Source organism: Coregonus lavaretus (assembly GCF_964263955.1).
Source record: "Coregonus lavaretus genome assembly, chromosome: 19".
In the NCBI taxonomy this organism is placed as follows: domain Eukaryota; kingdom Metazoa; phylum Chordata; class Actinopteri; order Salmoniformes; family Salmonidae; genus Coregonus; species Coregonus lavaretus.
The window spans coordinates 41,420,371-41,447,815 of NC_140006.1; the positions used below are offsets into that span (position 1 = coordinate 41,420,371).

The window sequence follows — 27,445 nt, forward strand, 5'->3', positions numbered from 1 at the left end:
TTGGTTACTACATGATTCCATATGTGTTATTTCATAGTTTTGATGTCTTCACTATTATTCTACAATGTAGAAAATAGTAAAAATAAAGAAAAACCCTTGAATGAGTAGGTGTGTCCAAACCTTTGACAGGTACTGTATCTGTGACCAACAGATGCATATCTGTGAAATCATTAGGGCCTAATGAATTTATTTCAATTGACTGATTTCCTTATATGAACTGTAACTCAGTCAAATCTTTGAAATTGTTGTATGTTGCGTTGATATTTTTGTTCAGTGTGTAAGAGCTTGTACATGGGTACAACTTGAGCTGTGTGGTTTGTGGCGATGCCTGGGTCTTGGTGTACATTCAGATGCTTTATATGTGTATCCTAGTGGTTAGTGCATTAGGCCAATAACCGAAAGGTTGCAGGTTAAAATACCCAAGCCAATAAGGTGAAAAATCTGTCGATGTGCTCTTGAGCAAGGCACTTAACCCTAATTTGCTCCAGGGGCGCTGTACTGCTATGGCTGACCCTGTAAAACAATACATTTCACTGCACCTATCTGGTGTATGTGACAAAAAAATTGTTTTATGTGTGTGTCAATGATGCATATAAACCGTGAGTGTGTGTGTGTGTGTGTGAGAGAGAGAGTGTCTGTGTGCGCGCATGTTTTTGTGTGAGTATATCTCAGTGGTCTCACCCTGGATGCTGAGGCTGAAGCTGAGGCTCTGGTGTCCCACTACATTGGTGACGTTGAGCAGGTAGAGCCCTGCGTGCTCCGGGCCCAGGTGGACCAGGTGGAAGGTCCCGTCAGAGGAGTGCAGCTCCACCCCGTCCCGCAGCCTCATCAGGGTGGCAGAGGGGGCGGGGACGCCCACAGCCTGGCTCCAGATGGTCACATTCTGCCCCTCCTCAAACTCAGCAGACGGGAACACCTCCACGGACAGGTGTGTGGGCGGTGCTTCAGGGAGAAAGAAAAGTAGAAAATTGAAATGAAGGATTGTCGTTTGTTTCCTATAGAAACAATATATACACATAGCCTCTGGGTTGGAAAGGGAAAGGGGGATATCTAGTCAGTTGTACAACTGAATGCATTCAACAGAAAATGTGTCTTCCGCATTTAACCCAACCTCTCTGAATCAGATTTGGCACGTGATGTCGTAATAACGTCATATTCTAGTTGGAAACTGATTATATGGTTGAAAAGACGTCATATAACATTACAACCAGTTGAAGACGTCATATTCTAGTTGTTATCTGGTCAAATAACCAGAATATAACTGTTTTCCTAATAGCACTGACTTTGCTGATAACTTTTTTATTGAGAAAAAATGTGCATACTATGGCTGTGATATGTGGTTGTCTCACCTAGCTACAATGCATTCGGAAAGTATTTAGACCCATTGACTTTGTCCACATTTTGTTCGGTTTCAGCCTTATTCTAAAATTGATGAAATAGTTTTTTCCCCTCATCAATCTACACACAATACCCCATAATGACCAAGCAAAAACTGTTTTTTTCAAATTTGACATTTACATAAGTATTCAGACCCTTTACTCAGTACTTTGTTGAAGCACCTTTGGCAGCGATTACAACCTCGAGTCTTCTTGGGTATGACGCTACAAGCTTGGCACACCTGTATTTGGGGAGTTTCTCTCATTCTTCTGTGCAGATCCTCTCAAGCTCTGTCAGGTTGAATGGGGAGCGTTGCTGCACAGCTATTTTCAGGTCTCTCCCAAGATGTTCGATCGGGTTCAAGTCCGGGCTCTTGCTGGGCCACTCAACGACATACAGAGACTTGTCCTGAAGCCACTCCTGTGTTATCTTGGCTGTGTGCTAAGGGTCGTTGTCCTGTTGAAGGTGAACCTAAGCCCCAGTCTGAGGCCCTGAGAGCTCTGGAGCAGGTTTTCATCAAGGATCTCTCTGTACTTTGCTCTGTTCATCTTTGCCTCGATCCTGACTAGTGTCCCAGTCCCTGCCGTTGAAAAACATCCCCATAGCATGATCCGTAGGGATGATGCCAGGTTTCCTCAAGACGAGACGCTTGGCATTCAGGCAAAAGAGTTCAATCTTGGTTTCATCAGATCAGAGAATCTTGTTTCTCATGGTCTGAGAGTCTTTAGGTGCCTTTTGGCAAACTCCAAGCAGGCTGTCATGTGCCTTTTTACTGGACAAAAGTTTTAGAACACCTACTCATTCAAGGGTTTTTCTTTATTTTTTTTACAATTTTCTACATTGTAGAATAATAGTGAAGACATCAAAACTATGAAATAACACATATGGAATCATGTAGTAACCAAAAAAGTGTTAAACAAATAAAAATATATTTTATATTTGAGATTCTTCAAATAGCCACCCTTTGCCTTGATGACAGCTTTGCACACTCTTGGCATTCTCTCAACCAGCTTCACCTGGAATGCTTTTCCAACAGTCTTGAAGGAGTTCCCACATATGCTGAGCACTTGTTGAATGCTTTTCCCCTGCGGTCCGACTCATACCAAACCATCTCAATTTGGTTGAGGTCTGGGGATTGTGGAGGCCAGGTCATCTGATGCAGCACTCTATCACTCTCCTTCTTGGTAAAATAGCCCTTACACAGCCTGGAGGTGTGTTGGGTCATTGTTCTGTTGAAAAACAAATGATAGTCCCACTAAGCCCAAACCAGATGGGATGGCGTATCGCTGCAGAATGCTGTGGTAGCCATGCTGGTTAAGTGTGCCTTGAATTCTAAATAATTCAGAGTCACCAGCAAAGCACCCCCATGCCATAACACCTCCTCCTCCATCCTTTACGGTGGGAAATACACATGCGGAGATCATCCGTTCACCCACACCGTGTCTCACAAAGACACGCCGGTTGGAACCAAAAATCTCAAATTTGGACTCCAGACCAAAGGACACATTTCCACCGGTCTAATGTCCATTGCTCGTGTTTCTTGGCCCAAGCAAGTCTCTTTTTCTTATTGGTGTCCATTAGTAGTGGTTTCTTTGCAGCAATTCGACCATGAAGGCCTGATTCACACAGTCTCCTCTGAAGAGTTGATGTGTATGTTACTTGAACTCTGAAGAATTTATTTGGGCTGCAATTTCTGAGGCTGGTAACTCTAATGAACTTATCCTCAGCAGCAGAGGTAACTCTGGGTCTTCCTTTCCTGTGGCGGTCCTCATGAGAGCCAGTTTCATCATAGCACTTGATGGTTTTTGCAACTGCACTTGAAGAAACTTTCAAAGTTCTTGAAATGTTCCGTATTGACTGACCTTCATGTCTTAAAGTAATGATGGATTGTAGTTTCTCTTTGCTTATTTGAGCAGTTCTTGCCATAATATGGACTTGTTCTTTTACCAAATAGGGCTATCTTCTGTATACCCCCCTACCTTGTCACAACACAACTGAATGGCTCAAACGCATTAAAGAAATAAATTCCACAAATTAACTTTTAAGAAGGCACACCTGTTAATTGAAATGCATTCCAGGTGACTACCTCATGAAGCTGGTTGAGAGAATGCCAAGAGTGTGCAAAGCTGTCATCAAAGAAAGGGTGGCTATTTGAAGAATCTCAAATATAAAATATATTTAGGTTTGTTTAACACTTGTTTCGGTACTACATGATTCCATATGTGTTATTTCATAGTTTTGATGTCTTCACTATTATTCTACAATGTAGAAAATAGTAAAAATAAAGAAAAACCCTTGAATGAGTAGGTGTTCTAAAACTTTGGACCGGTAGTGTACCTATGACATTATATTAAACAAACCCTTAGTTTTAGGCAAACACTGTATTATGTTTCTCATGGGTGTGCTCCTTTTTGTCCAACGAGGTAATTCCTGGACAATATTTCTGTCCATTTAGGGGACTCTTTTTGGCTCGAGAACACCCCAGAGGCAAAAGATTTCTATAGCCTCTTTAACTTGTACCACAATTGTATTTAAAACATTGTCTAATGAGAATGATTGAACAACTCTTGACAGAAATGTACTTACATTGAACTGTCATTGATGCAACAATCTTACTGGTTCTCTGGTTCTCTGTATAAAGCTCATCTCTGACTGTGACGTTGATGGAAGATGTCTGTTTCCCATAGGGATTGGTAGCCTGACATTCGTACAGTCCCGAGTCTCTAGCTGTCAGCGATTGGACAGTGATGGAGGTGTGGCCCTGGTTGGACTGTAGCTCCGCCCCCTGACTGCCGGTCACCTGGCGTAGTGCCACGCGCCCCTGCGGCCCGCTCTCTGATTGGCAGATAATGGTCACACTGTCCCCCGCTTTCAGCTCACCAGATGGGCTCAGATAAAGAACAGGCTTCTCTGGAGGACCTGCCAGGGGCAATGAGTAACATAATCATAAATATATCAAATAAGTTATTTAAATACAAAAATGTCAACATAAAATGTGAATAATAATGATAGTACACCATGTTCATGAGGTATTTCACAAAGTAAAATTAACTAGTTGATTTCCAAGGGCATCTTCATGGTTCCAAAGTTGACACAATATTAAGCACGCTTTTTTTGTCCTTATGAATTATAATCTTTCTTTGTTATTATTTAGTATTTATTTTACAGTCAGTATTTGTCAACTACAATGGGATCGCAATGGGGTATACCTTTTAAGACGACAAACCACAAGCTGATAAAGTTTGACTCACCTTGAACATTAACAGTCATGTGAGCTGTACGGTTTCCTATGACGTTGTGGGCCATGCATTCATACTCTCCACCGTGGGACCATGTCGCCTCTTCCACCAATAGGGTCGCACCCTCTCCTGCCACGACTGAGTGGCCATCTTGGTCCAGTCTTCTCCACAACACTGAAGGTTCAGGGTTCCCCTCAGCACGACACGTCAGTGTAAAACTGTCTCCGATATTCACCAGAGTGTTCTCTGAGATACTGATATTTCTGGGGGAATCTACATAGGGAAAAATAATGGTTGTTAGATATACAGTACCAGTCAAAAGTTTGGACACACCTACTCATTCAAGGGTTTTTCTTTATTTTTACTATTTTCTACATTGTAGAATAATATTGAAGACATCAAAACATGAAATAACACATATGGAATCATGTAGTAACCAAAAAAGTGTTAAACAAATCTAAATATATTTTATATTTGAGATTCTTCAAATAGCCACCCTTTGCCTTTATGACAGCTTTGCACATTCTTGGCATTCTCTCAACCAGCTTCACCTGGAATACTTTTCCAACAGTCTTGAAGGAGTTCCCACATATGCTGAGCACTTGTTGGCTGTTTTTCCTTCACTCTGCCGTCCGACTCATCCCAAACCATCTCAATTGGGTTGAGGTCAGGAGATTGTGGAGGCCAGGTCATCTGATGCAGCACTCTATCACTCTCCTTCTTGGTTAAATACCCCTTACACAGCCCGGAGGTGTGTTGGGTCATTGTTCTGTTGAAAAACAAATGATAGTCCCACTAAGCCCAAACCAGATGGGATGGCGTATCGCTGCAGAATGCTGTGGTAGCCATGCTGGTTAAGTGTGCCTTGAATTCTAAATAAATCACAGACAGCATGACCAGCAAAGCACCCCCACACTATAACACCTCCTCCTCCATGCTTTACGGTGGGAACTACACATGTGGAGATCATCTGTTCACCCACACCAAATCTCACAAAGACACAGTGGTTGGAACCAAAAATCTCAAATTTGGCTCCACACCAAAGGACACATTTCCACCGCTCTAATGACCATTGCTTGTGTTTCTTGGCCCAAGCAGGTCTCTTCTTCTTATTGGTGTCCTTTAGTAGTGGTTTCTTTGCAGCAATTCGACCATGAAGGCCTGATTCACACAGTCCCCTCTGAACAGTTGATGTTGAGATGTGTCTGTGACTTGAACTCTGCAAAGCATTTATTTGGGCAGCAATTTCTGAGGCTGTTAACTCTAATGAACTTATCCTCTGCAGCAGAGGTAACTATGGGTCTTCCTTTCCTGTGGTGGTCCTCATGAGAGCCAGTTTCATCATAGCTCTTGATGGTTCTTGCGACTGCACTTGAAGAAACTTTCAAAGTTCTTGAAATGTTCCGTATGGACTGACCTTCATGTCTTAAAGTAATGATGGACTGTTGTTTCTCTTTGCTTATTTGAGCAGCTCTTGCCATAATATGGACTTGGTCTTTTACCAAATAGGGCTATCCCCCCCCCCCCCCCATACCTTGTCACAACACAACTGAATGGCTCAAAAGCAATAAGAAGGAAATAAATTAACTTTTAAGAATGCACACCTCTTAATTGACATGCATTCCAGGTGACTACCTCATGAAGCTGGTTGAGAGAATGCCAAGAGTGTGCAAAGCTGTCATCAAAGAAAGGGTGGCTATTTGAAGAATATAAAATATAAAATATATTTTGGTTTGTTTAACACTTTTATGGTTACTACATGATTCCATATGTGTTATTTCATAGTTTTGATGTCTTCACTATTATTCTACCATGTAGAAAATAGTAAAAATAAAGAAAAACCCTTGAATGAGTAGGTGTTCTAAAACTTTGGACCGGTAGTGTACCTTTGACATTATATTAAACAAACCCTTAGTTTTAGGCAAACACTGTATTATGTTTCTCATGGGTGTGCTCCTTTTTGTCCAACGAGGTAATTCCTGGACAATATTTCTGTCCATTTAGGGGACTATTTTTGGCTCGAGAGCACCCCAGAGGCAAAAGATTTCTATAGCCTCTTTAACTTGTACCACAATTGTATTTAAAACATTGTCTAATGAGAACGATTGAACAACTCTTGACAGAAATGTACTTACATTGAACTGTCATTGATGCAACAATCTCACTGGTTCTCTGGTTCTCTGTATAAAGCTCATCTCTGACTGTGACGTTGATGGAAGATGTATGTTTCCCATAGGGATTGGTAGCCTGACATTCGTACAGTCCCGAGTCTCTAGCTGTCAGCGATTGGACAGTGATGGAGGTGTGGCCCTGGTTGGACTGTAGCTCCGCCCCCTGACTGCCGGTCACCTGGCGTAGTGCCACGCGCCCCTGCGGCCCGCTCTCTGATTGGCAGATAATGGTCACACTGTCCCCTGCTTTCAGCTCACCAGATGGGCTCAGATAAAGAACAGGCTTCTCTGGAGGACCTGCCAGGGGCAATGAGTAACATAATCATAAATATATCAAATAAGTTATTTAAATACAAAAATGTCAACATAAAATGTGAATAATAATGATAGTACACCATGTTCATGAGGTATTTCACAAAGTAAAATTAACTAGTTGATTTCCAAGGGCATCTTCATGGTTCCAAAGTTGACACAATATTAAGCACGCTTTTTTTGTCCTTATGAATTATAATCTTTCTTTGTTATTATTTAGTCTTTATTTTACAGTCAGTATTTGTCAACTACAATGGGATCGCAATGGGGTATACCTTTTAAGACGACAAACCACAAGCTGATAAAGTTTGACTCACCTTGAACATTAACAGTCATGTGAGCTGTACGGTTTCCTATGACGTTGTGGGCCATGCATTCATACTCTCCACCGTGGGACCATGTCGCCTCTTCCACCAATAGGGTCGCACCCTTTCCTGCCACGACTGAGTGGCCATCTTGGTCCAGTCTTCTCCACAACACTGAAGGTTCAGGGTTCCCCTCAGCACGACACGTCAGTGTAAAACTGTCTCCGATATTCACCTGAGTGTTCTCTGAGATACTGATATTTCTGGGGGAATCTACATAGGGAAAAAGAATGGTTGTTAGATATACAGTACCAGTCAAAAGTTTGGACACACCTACTCATTCAAGGGTTTTTCTTTATTTTTACTATTTTCTACATTGTAGAATAATAGTGAAGACATCAAAACATGAAATAACACATATGGAATCATGTAGTAAAAAAAAAAGTGTTAAACAAATCTAAATATATTTTATATTTGAGATTCTTCAAATAGCCACCCTTTGCCTTTATGACAGCTTTGCACATTCTTGGCATTCTCTCAACCAGCTTCACCTGGAATACTTTTCCAACAGTCTTGAAGGAGTTCCCACATATGCTGAGCACTTATTGGCTGTTTTTCCTTCACTCTGCCGTCCGACTCATCCCAAACCATCTCAATTGGGTTGAGGTCAGGAGATTGTGGAGGCCAGGTCATCTGATGCAGCACTCTATCACTCTCCTTCTTGGTTAAATACCCCTTACACAGCCCGGAGGTGTGTTGGGTCATTGTTCTGTTGAAAAACAAATGATAGTCCCACTAAGCCCAAACCAGATGGGATGGCGTATCGCTGCAGAATGCTGTGGTAGCCATGCTGGTTAAGTGTGCCTTGAATTCTAAATAAATCACAGACAGCATGACCAGCAAAGCACCCCCACACTATAACACCTCCTCCTCCATGCTTTACGGTGGGAACTACACATGTGGAGATCATCTGTTCACCCACACCAAATCTCACAAAGACACAGTGGTTGGAACCAAAAATCTCAAATTTGGCTCCACACCAAAGGACACATTTCCACCGCTCTAATGACCATTGCTCGTGTTTCTTGGCCCAAGCAGGTCTCTTCTTCTTATTGGTGTCCTTTAGTAGTGGTTTCTTTGCAGCAATTCGACCATGAAGGCCTGATTCACACAGTCCCCTCTGAACAGTTGATGTTGAGATGTGTCTGTGACTTGAACTCTGCAAAGCATTTATTTGGGCTGCAATTTCTGAGGCTGTTAACTCTAATGAACTTATCCTCTGCAGCAGAGGTAACTCTGGGTCTTCCTTTCCTGTGGCGGTCCTCATGAGAGCCAGTTTCATCATAGCTCTTGATGGTTCTTGCGACTGCACTTGAAGAAACGTTCAAAGTTCTTGAAATGTTCCGTATGGACTGACCTTCATGTCTTAAAGAAATGATGGACTGTTGTTTCTCTTTGCTTATTTGAGCAGTTCTTGCCATAATATGGACTTGGTCTTTTACCAAATAGGGCTATCTTATGTATACCCCCCCGCCCCCATACCTTGTCACAACACAACTGAATGGCTCAAAAGCAATAAGAAGGAAATAAATTAACTTTTAAGAAGGCACACCTCTTAATTGACATGCATTCCAGGTGACTACCTCATGAAGCTGGTTGAGAGAATGCCAAGAGTGTGCAAAGCTGTCATCAAAGAAAGGGTGGCTATTTGAAGAATATAAAATATAAAATATATTTTGGTTTGTTTAACACTTTTTTGGTTACTACATGATTCCATATGTGTTATTTCATAGTTTTGATGTCTTCACTATTATTCTACCATGTAGAAAATAGTAAAAATAAAGAAAAACCCTTGAATGAGTAGGTGTTCTAAAACTTTGGACCGGTAGTGTACCTTTGACATTATATTAAACAAACCCTTAGTTTTAGGCAAACACTGTATTATGTTTCTCATGGGTGTGCTCCTTTTTGTCCAACGAGGTAATTCCTGGACAATATTTCCGTCCATTTAGGGGACTCTTTTTGGCTCGAGAGCACCCCAGAGGCAAAAGATTTCTATAGCCTCTTTAACTTGTACCACAATTGTATATAAAACATTGTCTAATGAGAACGATTGAACAACTCTTGACAGATATGTACTTACATTGAACTGTCATTGATGCGACAGTCTCTCTGGTTCTCTGGTCAATCTCAATGTCCAGCGTGGCTCTGCAGGTAACATTCTGTCCATTGTTCTGGGCTGTCGGTCTGTATTCAAACACTGAGGTGGCCGTCTGGACTTCCAGATGTTCGTCCTGTTTGAGGAGAACATCTCCCAGTAGCCACTCAATGATTAGACGGTCAGCCGGGTACACATCTGGAACTGTACAGGTGAGGTTACTCTCCTGACCCTCGGTCAGAAGGTCAGTTCTTGATATGGTGGGATCCTTTGGAAAGGCTGTCAATTACAAATCAATTGATGGTTAATAAAAATACAAAATACATTGGGTCATGGCATTCCAGTAGACAATGTTTTTTCTAGCGGTCATTTGAAATAAGACCTACAGATAGTAGCCTAAGAGAAGTTATATACAGCTACAGAGAAACTAACTTTTGTGTCCAAGTTGCATTTTAACCCACTACTCTAGCAATTCATTTAGCAATTCATTTATTTATTTAGCAATTCATTCATACATATTTTAATGAAATTATCAAGCATCATGATCTGTCATCAGTGTTTCATATTGGAATCAGTAGCGGTGCGTAAAATCCCTGGGAAGCCAAGCCAAGCCTATGTAGACTATCGACATACAGTAGCCCTGCCTAAAACACTTTAGATTCATTGGAATGTTCTTGATTTGGGAGGAACACGAAAGTGTGTATATTAGTGGATGAATATAATATTAGAAACTTCAAAGCAATTGCGCATGGTCTGAAGAGGTTATAAGCTAATATTCATGAAGACGTTCTACTATAAAAGCCTACAATAAACAAAGATGCACACAACTTACCATAGACTTTCACCTCAGTAGACGTTTGAGCTTTTTCTCCTTTGGTTCTGCATGTGGCCTTACAGACGACCTTGTTGATGTGCCGAACTCCCACGGGGTTAAATATTTGCAGGGACACTGGCCCGTTGGTCTCCGTTTTACCGTAGAGCGGTTGGTCAAGCAATGTACCCCAGGTGAACGTAACAGCTTCGGCGCAACCACTGGCGTTGCACGTCAGCACCAGACTGTCGCCGACTCGAGCCATAGGATCCTTCGGTGTGAGGTTTACGACAAATTTCAACGCTTTAAAAGAGAGACAATAATTTGTCCAAATTAAACATATGTGACCTCATATAACATTTTAAACTACAGTATTTTAGGAAAAATATTTCGTTCTTACCTGCAGTAGGCAGCAATACTATCCAAAGCGCGAATGTAGTCATTATCTGTTTTGTTTTGAGAAATTACAGGTAGTTCTTTTCTTGTAGAAACATTGAGACAAATAAGCTTCTGTCCTTTGCCCATCTTGATATTTTATACATGTAATTTTATTGGGGGGGTTTCCCATTGCAGACTCCCCTTGGAAATGTTGTCGCCTAATCCACACCCCCTGGTCTCATAGACTATAAATAACAGAGTAAACATAAATCCAGGACATGCAAATTAGTATAATATGTTACATTTGGTATGGTTAGGTGGGGGTGGATGGGTGGGCCTATAATGCGAACGTGGGGGTGGATGGGTGGGCCTATAATGCGAACGTGGGGGTGGATCGGTGGGCGTATCATGCGAATGTCTAACATCCCAAAGGTTGGGAGTTCGAATCTTATTAGAGGCAACTTTAGGTAATTAGCAACTTCTAACTAATTACTACTTTTTAGATACTTTGTAACTACTTAGCATGTTAGCTAACCCTTCCCCTAACCCTAAACCCTAGCTAACGTTATCCAGCTAGCTAACGTTAGCCACCTAGCTAGAATTCGTAAAAATATCATACGTTTCGCAAATTCGTAACATATTGTACATTTTGCAAATTCGTAACATATCATACGAATTGTAATTTGTAACATATATTTCGAATGGGTGATGGACATCCACAAATTAATACATACCATACAAAACATAACATGTCATACTAAATGGAGTGTCACGGATTTACGTAGAGAATAATACGAAATACTCTGAGACCCGGTTGCATCTAAAGGAGATAACTCATTCATGGTATGCCCTCAAAACATGTGAGATTCGATAAGATTTTCATTGTATCACTATGTTATGTTTGTATTGACTGTAGCCTTCTGATAACCAGGTGGCGAATCGCATCTCTGCATGTCTGGCAGACATATCAGTATGGATGACGGATCACCACCTCAAGCTGAACCCTGGCAAGACGGAGCTGCTCTTCCTCCCGGGGAAGGACTGCCCGTTCCATGATCTCGCCATCACGGTTGACAACTCCGTTGTGTCCTCCTCCCAGAGTGCGAAGAGCCTTGGCGTCACCCTGGACAACACCCTGTCGTTCTCCGCTAACATCAAGGCGGTGACCCGATCCTGCAGGTTCATGCTCTACAACATTCGGAGAGTACGACCCTGCCTTACACAGGAAGCGGCACAGGTCCTAATCCAGGCACTTGTCATCTACCGTCTGGATTACTGCAACTCGCTGTTGGCTGGGCTCCCTGCCTGTGCCATTAAACCCCTACAACTCATCCAGAATGCCGCAGCCCGTCTGGTGTTCAACCTTCCCAAGTTCTCTCACGTCACCCCCCTCCTCCGCACACTCCACTGGCTTCCAGTTGAAGCTCGCATCCGTTACAAGACCATGGTGCTTGCCTATGGAGCAGTGAGGGGAACGGCACCTCCGTACCTTCAGGCTCTGATCAGTCCCTACACCCAAACGAGGGCATTGCGTTCATCCACCTCTGGCCTGCTGGCTCCCCTTCCTCTGCGGAAGCATAGTTCCCGCTCAGCCCAGTCAAAACTGTTCGCTGCTCTGGCACCCCAATGGTGGAACAAGCTCCCTCACGACGCCAGGACAGCGGAGTCACTCACCACCTTCCGGAGACATTTGAAACCCCACCTCTTTAAGGAATACCTGGGATAGGATAAAGTAATCCTTCTACCCCCCCCCCCAAAAAAAAAATTTGTAAAGTGGTTATCCCACTGGCTATAGGGTGAATGCACCAATTTGTAAGTCGCTCTGGATAAGAGCGTCTGCTAAATGACGTAAATGTAAAATGTAAATGTAGCCTCCCTATAAACATACCTAGCTAAATGTATATGTTTTGCATAGCTCTAACAATTTTATGTTTAGGTTATCTGTTCTCCACTCTGGCTGTCTACACAGGGAGCCCAATTCTGATTTTTTCCCCCCCACTAATTGGTCTTTTGAGCAATCACATCAGATCTTTTCACATCGGATAATTATTTTTAGTCCAAAGACCAAATAGTGAAAAAAAAAGATCTGAATTGGGCTGCCTGTGTAAACGCAGCCTAAGAGGCTTTAACACAGGAGTTCCCAAACTTTTTTGTCCATAGCATAAAATATTTGTTTAACAGTGTTATCTGACAAAAGTATGATGTGACTTTCTGTGCCTCTGCCTCCCCACACATTGTTTTCACCATATCAATTGCGTCCGGTAATATCAAAGTATCATAGCATAGCGGGCCTAGCCATTCACCGTGGGAATGTATTGCTGCAACTGTGGATAGAAGGCTCTTCTACAAGCCAAGGTTTTCATTCTTAATGTCTGGGTATCAGCCATTGATGGCATGTGCAACACAGCTGATTTGCAAGAGAGGGAGAGTGTGGGAGAAGTGGTGTCGCAAACTAACAAAAATAATGTTATTATTTCAATGTAAAAAGTTATGATTTTAGGTTGCAGGCTGCTAGTCAACAATGTGTTTGTACCGTATTCCCCCACACACTGCCCTAAATTTGCAGCTTTCCCTTTCGTTATGACACTTTCATAGTATCATGGATGACTTGGGTTTTTCCCATGTTTATGCGTTGCATTGTCCAATGTGGCTTGGGAAGTGGGATTTTCCTTTCTCTGTTTTGAGAACGATACACATTGTTCTAAAAGATTATGGCTGGAAAATTCTGTTAAATAGTAGGGATTTCACATAAATGGTCCCTGCCATAGGAAATCATTAAGACCAGTGTGTTCTAGAACATTTCACTAGACGAGTAGGGTCCATCTGCAGACCGCGGTTACTAAATGCTGTGGTTACTACATGCTGTGGTTACTACATGATGTGGTTAACACATGCTGCAGTTACTACATGCTGCGGTTACTACATGCTGCGGTTACTACATGCTGTGGTAACCTTAACAGAACTATGGGAAAGCAGTGCTCGGCAGGCGAGGAGCGAAGGATACTGTGTACGGGTGTCCCCTACTAGTGGTGCGTGGGTCAGCTGTTTCTTCACTCGCACCCGCCTGGAATTGCTAATAACCCATCCCATAACCCAACTCATTCAAGGGTTTTTCTAAATGTTTACTATTTGTTACATTGTAGAATAATAGTGAAGACATCAAAACTATGAAATAACACATATGGAATCATGTAGTAACCAAAAAAGTGTTAAACAAATCAAAATATATTTTATATTTGAGATTCTTCAAATAGCCACCCTTTGCCTTGATGACAGCTTTGCACACTCTTGGCATTCTCTTGGGGGGGGGGGGGGGGGGTATACAGAAGATAGCCCTATTTGGTAAAGAACAAGTCCATATTATGGCAAGAACTGCTCAAATAAGCAAAGAGAAACGACAGTCCATCATTTCTTTAAGACATGAAGGTCAGTCCATACGGAACATTTCAAGAACTTTGAAAGTTTCTTCAAGTGCAGTCGCAAGAACCATCAAGCACTATGATAAAACTGGCTCTCATGAGGACCGCCACAGGAATGGAAGACCCAGAGTTACCTCTGCTGCAGAGGATACGTTAATTAGAGTTACCAGCCTCAGAAATTGCAGCCCAAATAAATGCTTCACAGAGTTCAAGTAACAGACACATCTGAACATCAACTGTTCAGAGGGGACTGTGTGAATAAGGCCTTCATGGTCGAATTGCTGCAAAGGAACCATTACTAAAGGACACCAATAAGAAGAAGAGACCTGCTTTGACCAAGAAACACGAGCAATGGACATTAGACCGGTGGAAATGTGTCCCTTGGTCTGGAGTCCAAATTTGAGATTTCTGGTTCAAACCGTCATGTCTTTGTGAGACGTGGTGTGGGTGAACGGATGATCTCCGCATGTGTAGTCCCCACAGTAAAGCATGGAGGAGGAGGTGTTATGGTGTGGGGGTGCTTTGCTGGTGACACGGTCTGTGATTTATTTAGAATTCAAGGCACACTTAACCAGCATGGCTACCACAGCATTCTGCAGCGATACGCCATCCCATCTGGTTTGGGCTTAGTGGGACTATCATTTGTTTTTCAACAGAACAATGACCCAACACACCTCCGGGCTGTGTAAGGGCTATTTAACCAAGAAGGAGAGTGATGGAGTGCTGCATCAGATGACCTGGCCTCCACAATCTCCTGACCTCAACCCAATTGAGATGGTTTGGGATGAGTCGGACGGCAGAGTGAAGGAAAAACAGCCAACCAGTGCTCAGCATATGTGGGAACTCCTTCAAGACTGTTGGAAAAGTATTCCAGGTGAAGCTGGTTGAGAGAATGCCAAGAATGTGCAAAGCTGTCATAAAGGCAAAGGGTGGCTATTTGAAGAATCTCAAATATAAAATATATTTTGATTTGTTTAACACTTTTTTGGTTACTACATGATTCCATATGTGTTATTTCATAGTTTTGATGTCTTCACTATTATTCTACAATGTAACAAATAGTAAAAATTTTGAAAACCCTTGAATGAGTAGGTGTGTCCAAACTTTTGATTGGTAATGTACATGTAGCTTCTCTTTTGTCATTATATGTTGCCCTAGAAGATTAAATACATCCTTGCTCAACATAATAATGTAATAGATCGATCGAATGAATGCTTCAATCTAGTTGACCTCGGTAAAGTTTTCTCTGTCATCTTTCGTGGAGCAAATACGTTTAGGTACTGTGGAGAAAATACAATAATGCAACAAAAAAAACTGGAAAGATTTTCTGTGCAAAATTTCCAAATTACATCCGTTTGACCAGTTGTAAGGAAAAATAAAACTGTGAAAATGACCCAAAGTGTTTCTGATAAGATTTCAGTTCGGCTTTGATGCATATTTTATGTGGTTGAAATACTATCAGCTTTTATGCTTTTATGATGAAGACAGCCCCCATCCAGGCTCTGTCGTAGCTGGCGGTGACTGGGAGACCCATGGGGCGACGCACAATTGGCCCAGCGTCGTCCAGGGTAGGGGGGGGGGAATGGCCAGCAGGGATGTAGCTCAGTTGGTAGAGCATGGCGTTTGCAATTCCAGGGTTGTGGGTTAGATTCCCACGGGGGGCCAGTATGAAAAAAATAAAAAAAATGTATGCACTCACTAACTGTAAGTCGCTCTGGATAAGAGCGTCTGCTAAATGACGTAAATGTAAATGTATACAGGTTGTATCTAACTGAACATTGCATTCTCTCAAGATGCAGAAGTAAATCATATTTCTTCATTCCTGTTCCCAAGTCCAAAGTTTCCCTACATTTGGTGTATAATTTTACTGCAAGAAATGCTTAATTCTGCAGGAGTTATTATTAAGGCTATGCGAGAGGTTATAGACCTACAGTCAGTGTCCAGATTTCAGTTTCCATTTAACCCATCTAAACAGTAGGCTACAGTTCCCTTGACATGCCATAGGCCTTTTTGAAGTCCAGTCTTGTGACTGTCGAAGTTGTATAGCGCCTCACAATCGTCACATAACATAGCCGACACTGCTATCATCCTCTTTTACCACTTCACCAAATCTTTTACAAACATTACTTTTCTGGTCCTCCCTCCTCTTTATTTTCAACTCTCCTATTGCAGCTTTTGTCTTATTGAATTAAACTTAGACAATGTCCTTTTTGCCTCTGTGGATTGAAGTTAACTTTATTCGAACCAGCGTCCTTTCGGTTACTCCCACAACGCTCTAACCACTAGGCTTCCTGCTACCCTCTACATCATTAAAGTCAGATGAACTCCTGAATATCATTTGTATGTCTCTGTGCCACTGGCTTATCGGACACCCATCGAAGTCTATTTTTTATTTATTTAGTCAATCATTTTGACAGTAACTCTCCAAAAAGTATTTCATAAACCTTTTTAATTTCCACATGTACTAGGAAGCTAAGTATTTGTTTCTTGGGCTTCAAGAATGTGACTGAGCAAAGTGCCTCAGGCCTTGAAAATGAAAGAATTGAACTGATTGAAAGTAAGGGGATATCGGTGAACACATGCTGTGGTCAAGGCTATGATAGTGCCAGTGCAATGAGTGGAGCTTACTCACCCAGTGGGCATACGATGTGATAAAGACGTCTTTTACTGGTTGAAATCTGGTTGGGACGTTTTATAACCAGATCACAACCAGATTAATACATCTTTTTCATGACATCTTTTTGAGTTCATGAAAAATAAGTCTTATTTTGATTCATATCTGTTTTTCGGTTGAAATCTGATTGAACTACTAACCAGTTATCTAAATACTACTCATATAATATACACCAATCTATATAAACATGTGCATAGTGTTTGTGGGCCATGCACCCATTGCAGATAACATTGCATATAAAACACTAGAACCATTACAATTATTACAATTGGAGTAATGTTCTTTATCAGCAGGGTTTGCATGATTCAGTTTAGCACACTTGGCAAACAACAGCTGGCAGAACGCAACAAAGCGGGTGTCACGCCCTGGCTCTGGGGACTCTTGTATGTTGAGCCAGGGTGTTAGTTTCGTTGTGTAGAGTCTATGTTTCGTGTTTCTATGGTATGTTCTAGGTTATGTGTTTCTGTGTTGGCCGGGGTGGTTCTCAATCAGAGGCAACGAGAATCAGCTGTTGCTTGTTGTCTCTGATTGGGAACCATACTTAGGCAGCCTTGTGTGCACTTGTTATTCGTGGGATCTTATTCCGTGTTGGTTTGTGTGTATGACCGAGGACTTCACGTTTCGTTTAGTTGTTTTGTGTATTTGAAAGTACTGAAATAAAAGATGTACGCATTTCACGCTGCGCCTTGGTCCGCTCCTTTTGACGATCGTGACAGCGGGTTAGAGTCTCATGGTATACTGAACCCAGTCAACACACTGGGCTCTGGCCTATTCTATTTGAGACTCGGGGGACTCGACATGGACTCAGATTCTGAGGGGCTTCATGCGGGCCGAGCTCTTCCCGAGTCCGGCTGAATCATATTACTCTGGGCTCCGGCTAATGGTACTCGGGCCGAGTCCACTTCAGCTTATCTGTCCCGAATAACTTTTTCAGGAGTAGGGCCATTTTAGTTTTTAATTTGGTAGGTGATAAAATATACATAAAAAAATAAAAATAAATGTGATATATTTCACCTCCAAGTCAATGAATTTACTAGGTCATTAAAAGCCAACATTTGTGACAGTCTTTGCGGTCCTATAGCTATCAGAGATGGTCCCTAATTTAGAGAATCTCTGATGCTATAAATGCTTTTTCTTTTACTAAAGGCTATAGCAGGGTTTTTCATAGTTGCAGTCCACCCAATTGAAAAGTGCACATTCACTTCCATAACCTATGTCTCTAGGCTACCAGCATGTAAGATAAACATGCACAACAATACAGGATACCCTTAGAAAATGTAACTTCTGTTAAAATGCAGTAAATCTGCAGTACAATGAAATAATGGTTGTCAGGGCTGGCGTTATGGATGGGCCTTAGGGGATCCTACCCAGTGTCATGGATTCATGGAAGCCAGGCTTCACCAACGAAATGACCAAGAAAAAAACAACATATAAAATAACTTATCTTTCATCTCTCTGTGTTTCATAAATGTCCTTCAATTCACAAGAGGCTGAATGTATCTCACTGGAGAAAGCAGCCAAGCGAACGAAACAGCGCCCCGCTGTCTCTGTATGTGTAGTCCATCTATGCTGTCTGGTCAAAAAGAGGATGACATTGTTGCCGCCCGTAGCATTGAATACGAGGGAGGCCAGTGAGCATTTGGCTTCCCTGATAGAAAATAAATAAAATAATAGCAAATCAGCATTGAGCAAAACTGAGTGAGCTCAGCTGTGATTGGTCCTGGCTCACCAAAAAAAAAGTGTCAAGGGAAGCTAGTTTGGATTTGGCTTCACACCAATCACATCACGTTAGAAGCCAAACATCATTGACAGAAATTGAATTGTTGCATCTCGTTGTGTTGTTGTCCTCCTGTGGCTAGCTAGCTAGCTATCTAAAATTGTCAATTTCCTAAATTAGCCACGGATGGAGATAAGGATTTGGACTTGTGGTTTTACTTAATTCTCCGTACTGGCCAATGATTATAACGGCGATTCTGATCCAACCATAAATTCATACATTCTGCCCCTGGCCTGAGAGAGGATGGAAGTTCAACATGTAGCTAGATGTAGTAACGTTAGGCTAATGTTAACTAGCTGGCCTGGCGTATCGTTGGCCATGAAAGGAAGTTAGGCTAGCGAGCAAGCATTTTAGCCAGGTAGCCTAGGACAACAAAAACCAAATGTGTGTCCACTATCGGCATATCTATTTATTGTGGCCATTGAAATGTTAGCTATTCAAATCAGATCCAACAATAATATCAAGGGATTAGAAATCCAGGCCTTAAAAACAAAGGCGTCATTGTACGCTGCCGATTCATGTTTTCTTTTAAATCCGCAATTTGGATCCATGCACAGCCTCGTAAAGGACCTAGATCATTTTTCTAACCTCTCTGGATAAAAACTGATGGTGCATATTATGTCTTGGATCACAAAAAAATACAACTTTTACATTACCGTGTAGTTGACCAATAAAATGATCCGACGGTGAAGTAGACATACTTGGTATTAATATTTCAAAAGAAAGAAATGATCTCACTACAATACATTTTAATAGAAAGTTACCCAAATTAGATAAGGTTTTGCTACCTTGGAAAGGACAACACCTGTCTATTGTGGAAAAATCACCCTGATTAACTCTTTAGTCATGTCCCTGTTTACCGATGTACTTATGGCCCGCCTGCACCTAATGACTTTTTAAAATGATATGAGCAAAAAATTATCCCACTTTATTTGGAAAGGCAAGCCAGACAACATTAAACATATGAATATGAATTCGGAGGGCAGAAATGATTAAATATTAAAGCATTAGACCTCTCCCTAAAGGCTTCAGTCATACAAAAACTATAGTTAAATCCAAACTGGTTCTCTAGCAGATTAGTAAGAATGGCTCACCCTGTGTTCTATAACAACAGCTGGTGCACAAAATCAAATACTAAGGAAGTCTCGAGGTTTTGCTCGCCTGAGGTAGAGTATCTTATGATAAGCTGTAGACCACACTATTTACCAAGAGAGTTTTCATCTATATTTTTCATAGCTGTCTATTTACCACCACAAACCAATGCTGGCATTAAGATTGCACTGAATGAGTTGTACAAGGCCATTAATCAACAGGAAAACGCTCATCCAGATGCAGCGCTCCTAGTGGCCGGGGACTTTAATGCAGGGAAACTTAAATCCGTTCTACCTAATTTCTACCAGCATGTTAAATGTGCAACCAGAGGGAAAAAAAACTCTAGACTACCTTTACTCCACACACAGAGACGCATACAAAGCTCTCCCTCGCCCTCCATTTGGCAAATCTGACCATAACTCTGTCCTCCTGATTCCTGCTTATAAGCAAAAACTGAAGCAGGAAGCACCAGTGATTCGGTTAATAAAAAAGTGGTCAGATGACGCAGATGCTAAGCTACAGGACTGTTTTGCTAGCACAGACTGGAACATGTTCCGGGATTCTTCAGACAGCATTGAGGAGTACACCACATCAGTCACTGGCTTCATCAATAAGTGCATCGATGATGTCGTCCCCACAGTGACCGTACGTACATACCCCAACCAGAAGCCATGGATTACAGGAAACATCCGCACTGAGCTAAAGGGTAGAGCTGCCGCTTTCAAGGAACGGGACTCTAACCCGGACGCTTATAAGAAATCCCGCTATGACCTCCGACGAACCATCAAACAGGCAAAGAGTCAATACAGGTCTAAGATTGAATCATACTACACTGGCTCTGACGCTCGTCGGATGTGGCATGGCTTGAAAACTATTACAGACTACAAAGGGAAGCACAGCCGCGAGCTGCCCAGTGACACAAGCCTACCAGACGAGCTAAACCACTTCTATGCTGGCTTCGAGGCAAGCAACACTGAAGCATGCATGAGAGCACCAGCTGTTCCGGATGACTATGTGATCACGCTCTCCGTAGCCGATGTGAGTAAGACTTTTAAGCAGGTCAACATTCACAAGGCCGCAGGGCCAGACGGATTACCAGGACGTGTACTCCGAGCATGTGCTGACCAACTGGCAAGTGTCTTCACTGACATTTTCAACATGTCCCTGACTGAGTCTGTAATACCAACATGTTTCAAGCAGACCACCATAGTCCCCGTGCCCAAGAACTCTAAGATAACCTGCCTAAATGACTACCGACCCGTAGCACTGACGTCTGTAGCCATGAAGTGCTTTGAAAGACTGGTCATGGCTCACATCAACAGCATAATCCCAGAAACCCTAGACCCACTCCAATTTGCATACCGCCCCAACAGATCCACAGATGATGCAATCTCTATCGCACTCCACACTGCCCTTTCCCACCTGGACAAGAGGAACACCTACGTGAGAATGCTATTCATTGACTACAGCTCAGCATTCAACACCATAGTGCCCTCTAAGCTCATCACTAAGCTAAGGATCCTGGGACTAAACACCTCCCTCTGCAACTGGATCCTGGACTTCCTGACGGGCCGCCCCCAGGTGGTAAGGGTAGGTAACAACACATCTGCCACACTGATCCTCAACACGGGGGCCCCTCAGGGGTGCGTGCTCAGTCCCCTCCTGTACTCTCTGTTCACCCATGACTGCATGGCCAGGCACGACTCCAACACCATCATTAAGTTTGCCGACGACACAACAGTGGTAGGCCTGATCACCGACAACGATGAGACAGCCTATAGGGAGGAGGTCAGAGATCTGGCCGTGTGGTGCCAGGACAACAACCTCTCCCTCAACGTGACCAAGACAAAGGAGATGATTGTGGACTACAGGAAAAAAAAGAGGACTGAGCACGCCCCCATTCTCATCGACGGGGCTGTAGTGGAACAGGTTGAGAGCTTCAAGTTCCTTGGTGTCCACATCACCAACGAACTATCATGGTCCAAACACACCAAGACAGTCGTGAAGAGGGCACGACAAAGCCTATTCCCCCTCAGGAGACTAAAAAGATTTGGCATGGGTCCTCAGATCCTCAAGAAATTCTACAGCTGCACCATCGAGAGCATCCTGACTGGTTGCATCACCGCCTGGTATGGCAACTGCTTGGCCTCTGACCGCAAGGCACTACAGAGGGTAGTGCGTACGGCCCAGTACATCACTGGGGCAAAGCTCCCTGCCATCCAGGACCTCTATACCAGGCGGTGTCAGAGGAAGGCCCTCAAAATTGTCAAAGACTCCAGCCACCCTAGTCATAGACTGTTCTCTCTGCTACCGCACGGCAAGCGGTACCGGAGTGCCAAGTCTAGGTCCAAAAGACTTCTCAACAGCTTCTACCCCCAAGCCATAAGACTCCTGAACAGCTAATCATGGCTACCCGGACTATTTGCACTGCCCCCCCACCCCATCCTTTTTAAGCTGCTGCTACTCTGTTAAGCATTTATGCATAGTCACTTTAACTCTACCCACATGTACATATTACCTCAACTACCTCAACTAGCCGGTGCCCCCGCACATTGACTCTGCAACGGTACCCCCCTGTATATATAGCCTCCCTACTGTCACTTTATTTTACTGTATATATAGCCTCCCTACTGTCACTTTATTTTACTTCTGCTCTTTTTTTCTCAACACTTTTCTTGTTGTTGTTTTATTCTTACTTTTTTTGTTTAAAATAAATGCACTGTTGGTTAAGGGCTGTAAGTAAGCATTTCACTGCAATGTCTGCACCTGTTGTATTCGGCGCATGTGACCAATAAAATTTGATTTGATAATGGCCTTTTTTCCCTTCATTCAGATTACAACCTCTCACATTCAGTTATTTGAAAAGGAAATCATCTCCAAAATATCGCTATTTTAAAACAAGCAATAGAAAGCTGGTTGCAATATCAGTTTAATCCACCAGAAAAGACAGAACAAATATCAGAAAAAATATTATGGTTGAACTCCAATATACTACACTGAACAAACATTTTACTGAGTTACAGTTCATATAAGGAAATCAGTCAATTGAAATGAATTCATTAGGACCTAGTCTATGGATTTCAAATGACTGGGAATACAGATATGCATCTGTTGGTCACAGACCCCTTTTAAAAAAGGTAGAGGCGTGGATCAGAAAACCAGTCAGTATCTGGTGTGACCACCATTTGCCTCATGCAGCACAGCACATCTGATTCGTATAGAGTTGATCAGGCTGTTGATTGTGGCCTGTGGAACGTTGTCCCACTCCTCTTCAATTGCTGTGCGAAGTTGCTGATTATTGGCGGGAACTGGAACACGCTGTCATACACGTCGATCCAGAGCATCCCAACCATGATCAATGGGTGACATGTTTGGTGAATATGCAGGCCATGGAAGTACTGGGACAATTTAAGGTTCCAGGAATTGTGTACAGATCCTTGCAACATGGAGCTGTGCATTATCATGCTGAAACATGAGGTGCTGGTGGCGGATGAATGGCATGACAAGGCCTCAGGAGCTCGTCACGGTATCTCTGTGCATTCAAATTGCCATCGATAAAATGCAATTGTGTTCGTTGTCCGCAGCTTACGTCTGCCCATGCCATAACCCCACCGCACTCTGTTCACAACGTTGACTCCAGCAAACCGCTCGCCCACACGACGCCATACACATGGTATGTGGTTGTGAGGCCGGTTGGACGTACTGCCAAATTCTCTTAAATGATGTTGAGGCGACTTATGGTAGAGAAATTAACATTCAATTCTCTGGACATTCCTGCAGTCAGCATGCCAATTGCACGCTCCCTCAAAACTTGAGACATCTGTGGCATTGTGTTGTGTGACAAAACATTTTAGAGTGGCCTTTAATTGTCCCCAGCACAAGGTGCACCTGTGTAATGATCATGCTGTTTAATCAGCTTCTTGATATGCCACACCTGTAAGGTGGATGTATTATCTTGGCAAAGGAGAAATGCTCACTAACAGGGACGTAAACAAATTTGTGCACAAAATCTGAGAGAAATAAGCTTTTTGTGCATATGGAACATTTCTGGGATATTTTATTTCAGCTCATGAAACATGGAACTAACACTTTCCATGTTGAGTTTATTTTATATTTTTGTTCAGTAAAATTGATTTTTTTTTAATATTTTTTTTTTATAATCTTTGTAATTGATATCATAAATAGGACTGGTGGATTTATGTCATACATGCAGTTAACAAAAATATATGGAAATGTCTGCTCTATCCAAAATTACAACCAACTGATTGCAGCATTACCGCAAAAATGCAGGAGGCAAGTGGAAAGGGGAGAAGAAATCCTGTTTCCATTGATCATCCTTGAGATGTTTCTACAACTTGAGTGGAGTCCACCTGTGGTAAATTAAATTGATTGGACATGAGTGGCGCAGTGGTCTAAGGCACTGCATCGCAGTGCTAGCTGTGCCACTAGAGATCCTGGTTCGAATCCAGGCTCTGTCGTAGCCGGGAGTGACCAGGGTGGGGGAGGGAATGGCTGGCAGGGATGTAGCTCAGTTGGTAGAGCATGGCGTTTGCAACGCCAGGGTTGTGGGTTTGATTCCCACGGGGGGCCAATATGAAAAAAATCAAAATTATGTATACACTCACTAAGTTGCTCTGGATAAGAGCGTCTGCTAAAATGACAGAAAAAAGTCAATAAAAAATGATTTGGAAAGGCACACACCTGTCTATATAAGGTCCCATAGTTGACAGTGCATGTCAGAGCGAAAACCAAGCCATGAGGTCAAAGGAATTGTCCGTAGAGCTCCGAGACATTATTGTGTCGAGGCACAGATCTGGGGGAAGGGTACCAAAACATTTCTGCAGCATTGAAGGTCCCCAAGAACACAGTGACCTCCATCATTCTTAAATGGAAGAAGTTTGGAACCACAAAGACTCTTCCTAGAGCTTGCCGCCCGGCCAAACTGAGCAATCGGGGGGAGAAGGGCCTTGGTCAGGGAGGTGACCAAAAACCTGATGGTCACTCTGACAGAGCTCTAGAGTTCCTCTGTGGAGATGGGAGAACCTTCCAGAAGGACAACCATCTCTGCAGCACTCTACCAATCAGGCCTTTATGGTAGAGTGGCCAGACGGAAGCCACTCCTCAATAAAAGGCCCATGACAGCCCGCTTGGAGTTTGCCAAAAGGCACCTTAAGGACTCTGACCATGAGAAACAAGATTCTCTGGTCTGATGAAACCAAGATTTAACTCTTTGGCCTGAATGCCAAGCGTCACGTCTGGAGTAAACCTGGCACCATCCCTACGGTGAAGCATGGTTGTGGCAGCATCATGCTGTGGGGATGATTTTCAGCGGAGGGACTGGGAGACTATTCAGGATCGAGGGAAAGATGAACGAAGCATAGTACAGAGAGATCCTTGATGAAAACCTGCTCCAGAGCGCTCAGGACCTCAGACAGGGGGCGACGGTTCACCTTACAACTGGACAACGAACCTAAGGGCACAGCCAAGACAACACAGGAGTGGCTTCAAGACAAGTCTCTGAATGTCCTTGAGTGGCCCAGCCAGAGCCCGGACTTGAACCCGATCTAACATCTCTGGAGAGACCTGAAAATAGCTGTGCAGCGACGCTCCCCATCCATATAGGGGATACAACCATCCCAACTCTGCAGATTTTGCTGCAAAGACACAGAATCATTAGATCACTTGTTTTGGTACTGGCCATACAGTGGGGAAAAAAAGTATTTAGTCAGCCACCAATTGTGCAAGTTCTCCCACTTAAAATGATGAGAGAGGCCTGTGATGACAGACAACTATGTGGTCCTCTGTAGCTCAATTGGTAGAGCATGGCGCTTGTAACGCCAGGGTGGTGGGTTCGATCCCCGGGACCACCCATACGTAAAAATGTATGCACACTTGACTGTAAGTCGCTTTGGATAAAAGCGTCAGCTAAATGGCATATTATATTATATATTATATTATATATTATATATTATATTATTATTATAACTATGACAGACAAAATGATAATTTTTTCCCCAGAAAATCACATTGTAGGATTTTTTATGAATTTATTTGCAAATTATGGTGGAAAATAAGTATTTGGTCAATAACAAAAGTTTCTCAATACTTTGTTATATACCCTTTGTTGGCAATGACACAGGTCAAACGTTTTCTGTAAGTCTTCACAAGGTTTTCACACACTGTTGCTGGTATTTTGGCCCATTCCTCCATGCAGATCTCCTCTAGAGCAGTGATGTTTTGGGGCTGTCGCTGGGCAACATGGACTTTCAACTCCCTCCAAAGATTTTCTATGGGGTTGAGATCTGGAGACTGGCTAGGCCACTCCAGGACCTTGAAATGCTTCTTACGAAGCCACTCCTTCGTTGCCCGGGCGGTGTGTTTGGGATCATTGTCATGCTGAAAGACCCAGCCACGTTTCATCTTCAATGCCCTTGCTGATGGAAGGATGTTTTCACTCAAAATCTCACGATACATGGCCCCATTCATTCTTTCCTTTACACGGATCAGTCGTCCTGGTACCTTTGCAGAAAAACAGCCCCAAAGCATGATGTTTCCACCCCCATGCTTCACAGTAGGTATGGTGTTCTTTGGATGCAACTCAGCATTTTTTGTCCTCCAAACACGACGAGTTGAGTTTTTACCAAAAAGTTCTATTTTGGTTTCATCTGACCATATGACATTCTCCCAATCCTCTTCTGGATCATCCAAATGCACTCTAGCAAACTTCAGACGGGCCTGGACATGTACTGGCTTAAGCAGGGGGACACGTCTGGCACTGCAGGATTTGAGTCCCTGGCGGCGTAGTGTGTTACTGATGGTAGGCTTTGTTACTTTGGTCCCAGCTCTCTGCAGGTCATTCACTAGGTCCCCCCGTGTGGTTCTGGGATTTTTGCTCACCGTTCTTGTGATCATTTTGACCCCACGGGGTGAGATCTTGCGTGGAGCCCCAGATCGAGGGAGATTATCAGTGGTCTTGTATGTCTTCCATTTCCTAATAATTGCTCCCACAGTTGATTTCTTCAAACCAAGCTGCTTACCTATTGCAGATTCAGTCTTCCCAGCCTGGGGCAGGTCTACAATTTTGTTTCTGGTGTCCTTTGACAGCTCTTTGGTCTTGGCCATAGTGGAGTTTGGAGTGTGACTGTTTGAGGTTGTGGACAGGTGTCTTTTATACTGATAACAAGTCCAAACAGGTGCCATTAATACAGGTAACAAGTGGAGGACAGAGGAGCCTCTTAAAGAAGAAGTTACAGGTCTGTGAGAGCCAGAAATCTTGCTTGTTTGTAGGTGACCAAATACTTATTTTAAACCATAATTTGCAAATAAATTCATAAAATATCCTATAATGTGATTTTCTGGATTTTTTTTCTCAATTTGTCTGTCATAGTTGACGTGTACCTATGATGAAAATGACAGGCCTCTCTCATCTTTTTAAGTGGGAGAACTTGCACAATTGGTGGCTGACTAAATACTTTTTCTCCCCACTGTATATGTATTTATATGTAGCCTGTTTTTGGTCGCAGGGTCAGGAATGGCTGAAAAATGGCAACATTTACTTGGAGCTAACTCTGCAAATAGCACTGCTGGTTGATTTGAAAAGTCGATCAATAATATAATAATGCTCTTAGCAAAAAGGCTTATCTTTAATTTACAATCTCTATAAACTATGAGAATAGAAAGGTTTTGTGAAACATCACAGCCTATAAGAAATGATCAGTCTATAATTTTAATG

The 27,445-nt window shown here is 42.7% G+C and overlaps 1 protein-coding gene across 1 annotated transcript in view; it reads right to left on the bottom strand.

The window, feature by feature from the left end:
* LOC311146518 (vascular cell adhesion protein 1-like) overlaps positions 1-27,445 on the bottom strand; it is a 33,632-nt gene that overhangs the window by 2,848 nt on the left and 3,339 nt on the right. The window contains exons 2-9 of the mRNA XM_084183035.1: positions 10,774-10,819; positions 10,395-10,676; positions 9,548-9,841; positions 7,417-7,677; positions 6,752-7,084; positions 4,629-4,889; positions 3,964-4,296; positions 682-942 (exon numbers count right to left, since the gene is read on the bottom strand). Coding sequence (XP_084039161.1) covers positions 682-942; positions 3,964-4,296; positions 4,629-4,889; positions 6,752-7,084; positions 7,417-7,677; positions 9,548-9,841; positions 10,395-10,676; positions 10,774-10,816 — 2,068 coding nt within the window. The 5' untranslated portion in view covers positions 10,817-10,819. The remainder of the gene's footprint in view (positions 1-681; positions 943-3,963; positions 4,297-4,628; positions 4,890-6,751; positions 7,085-7,416; positions 7,678-9,547; positions 9,842-10,394; positions 10,677-10,773; positions 10,820-27,445) is intronic.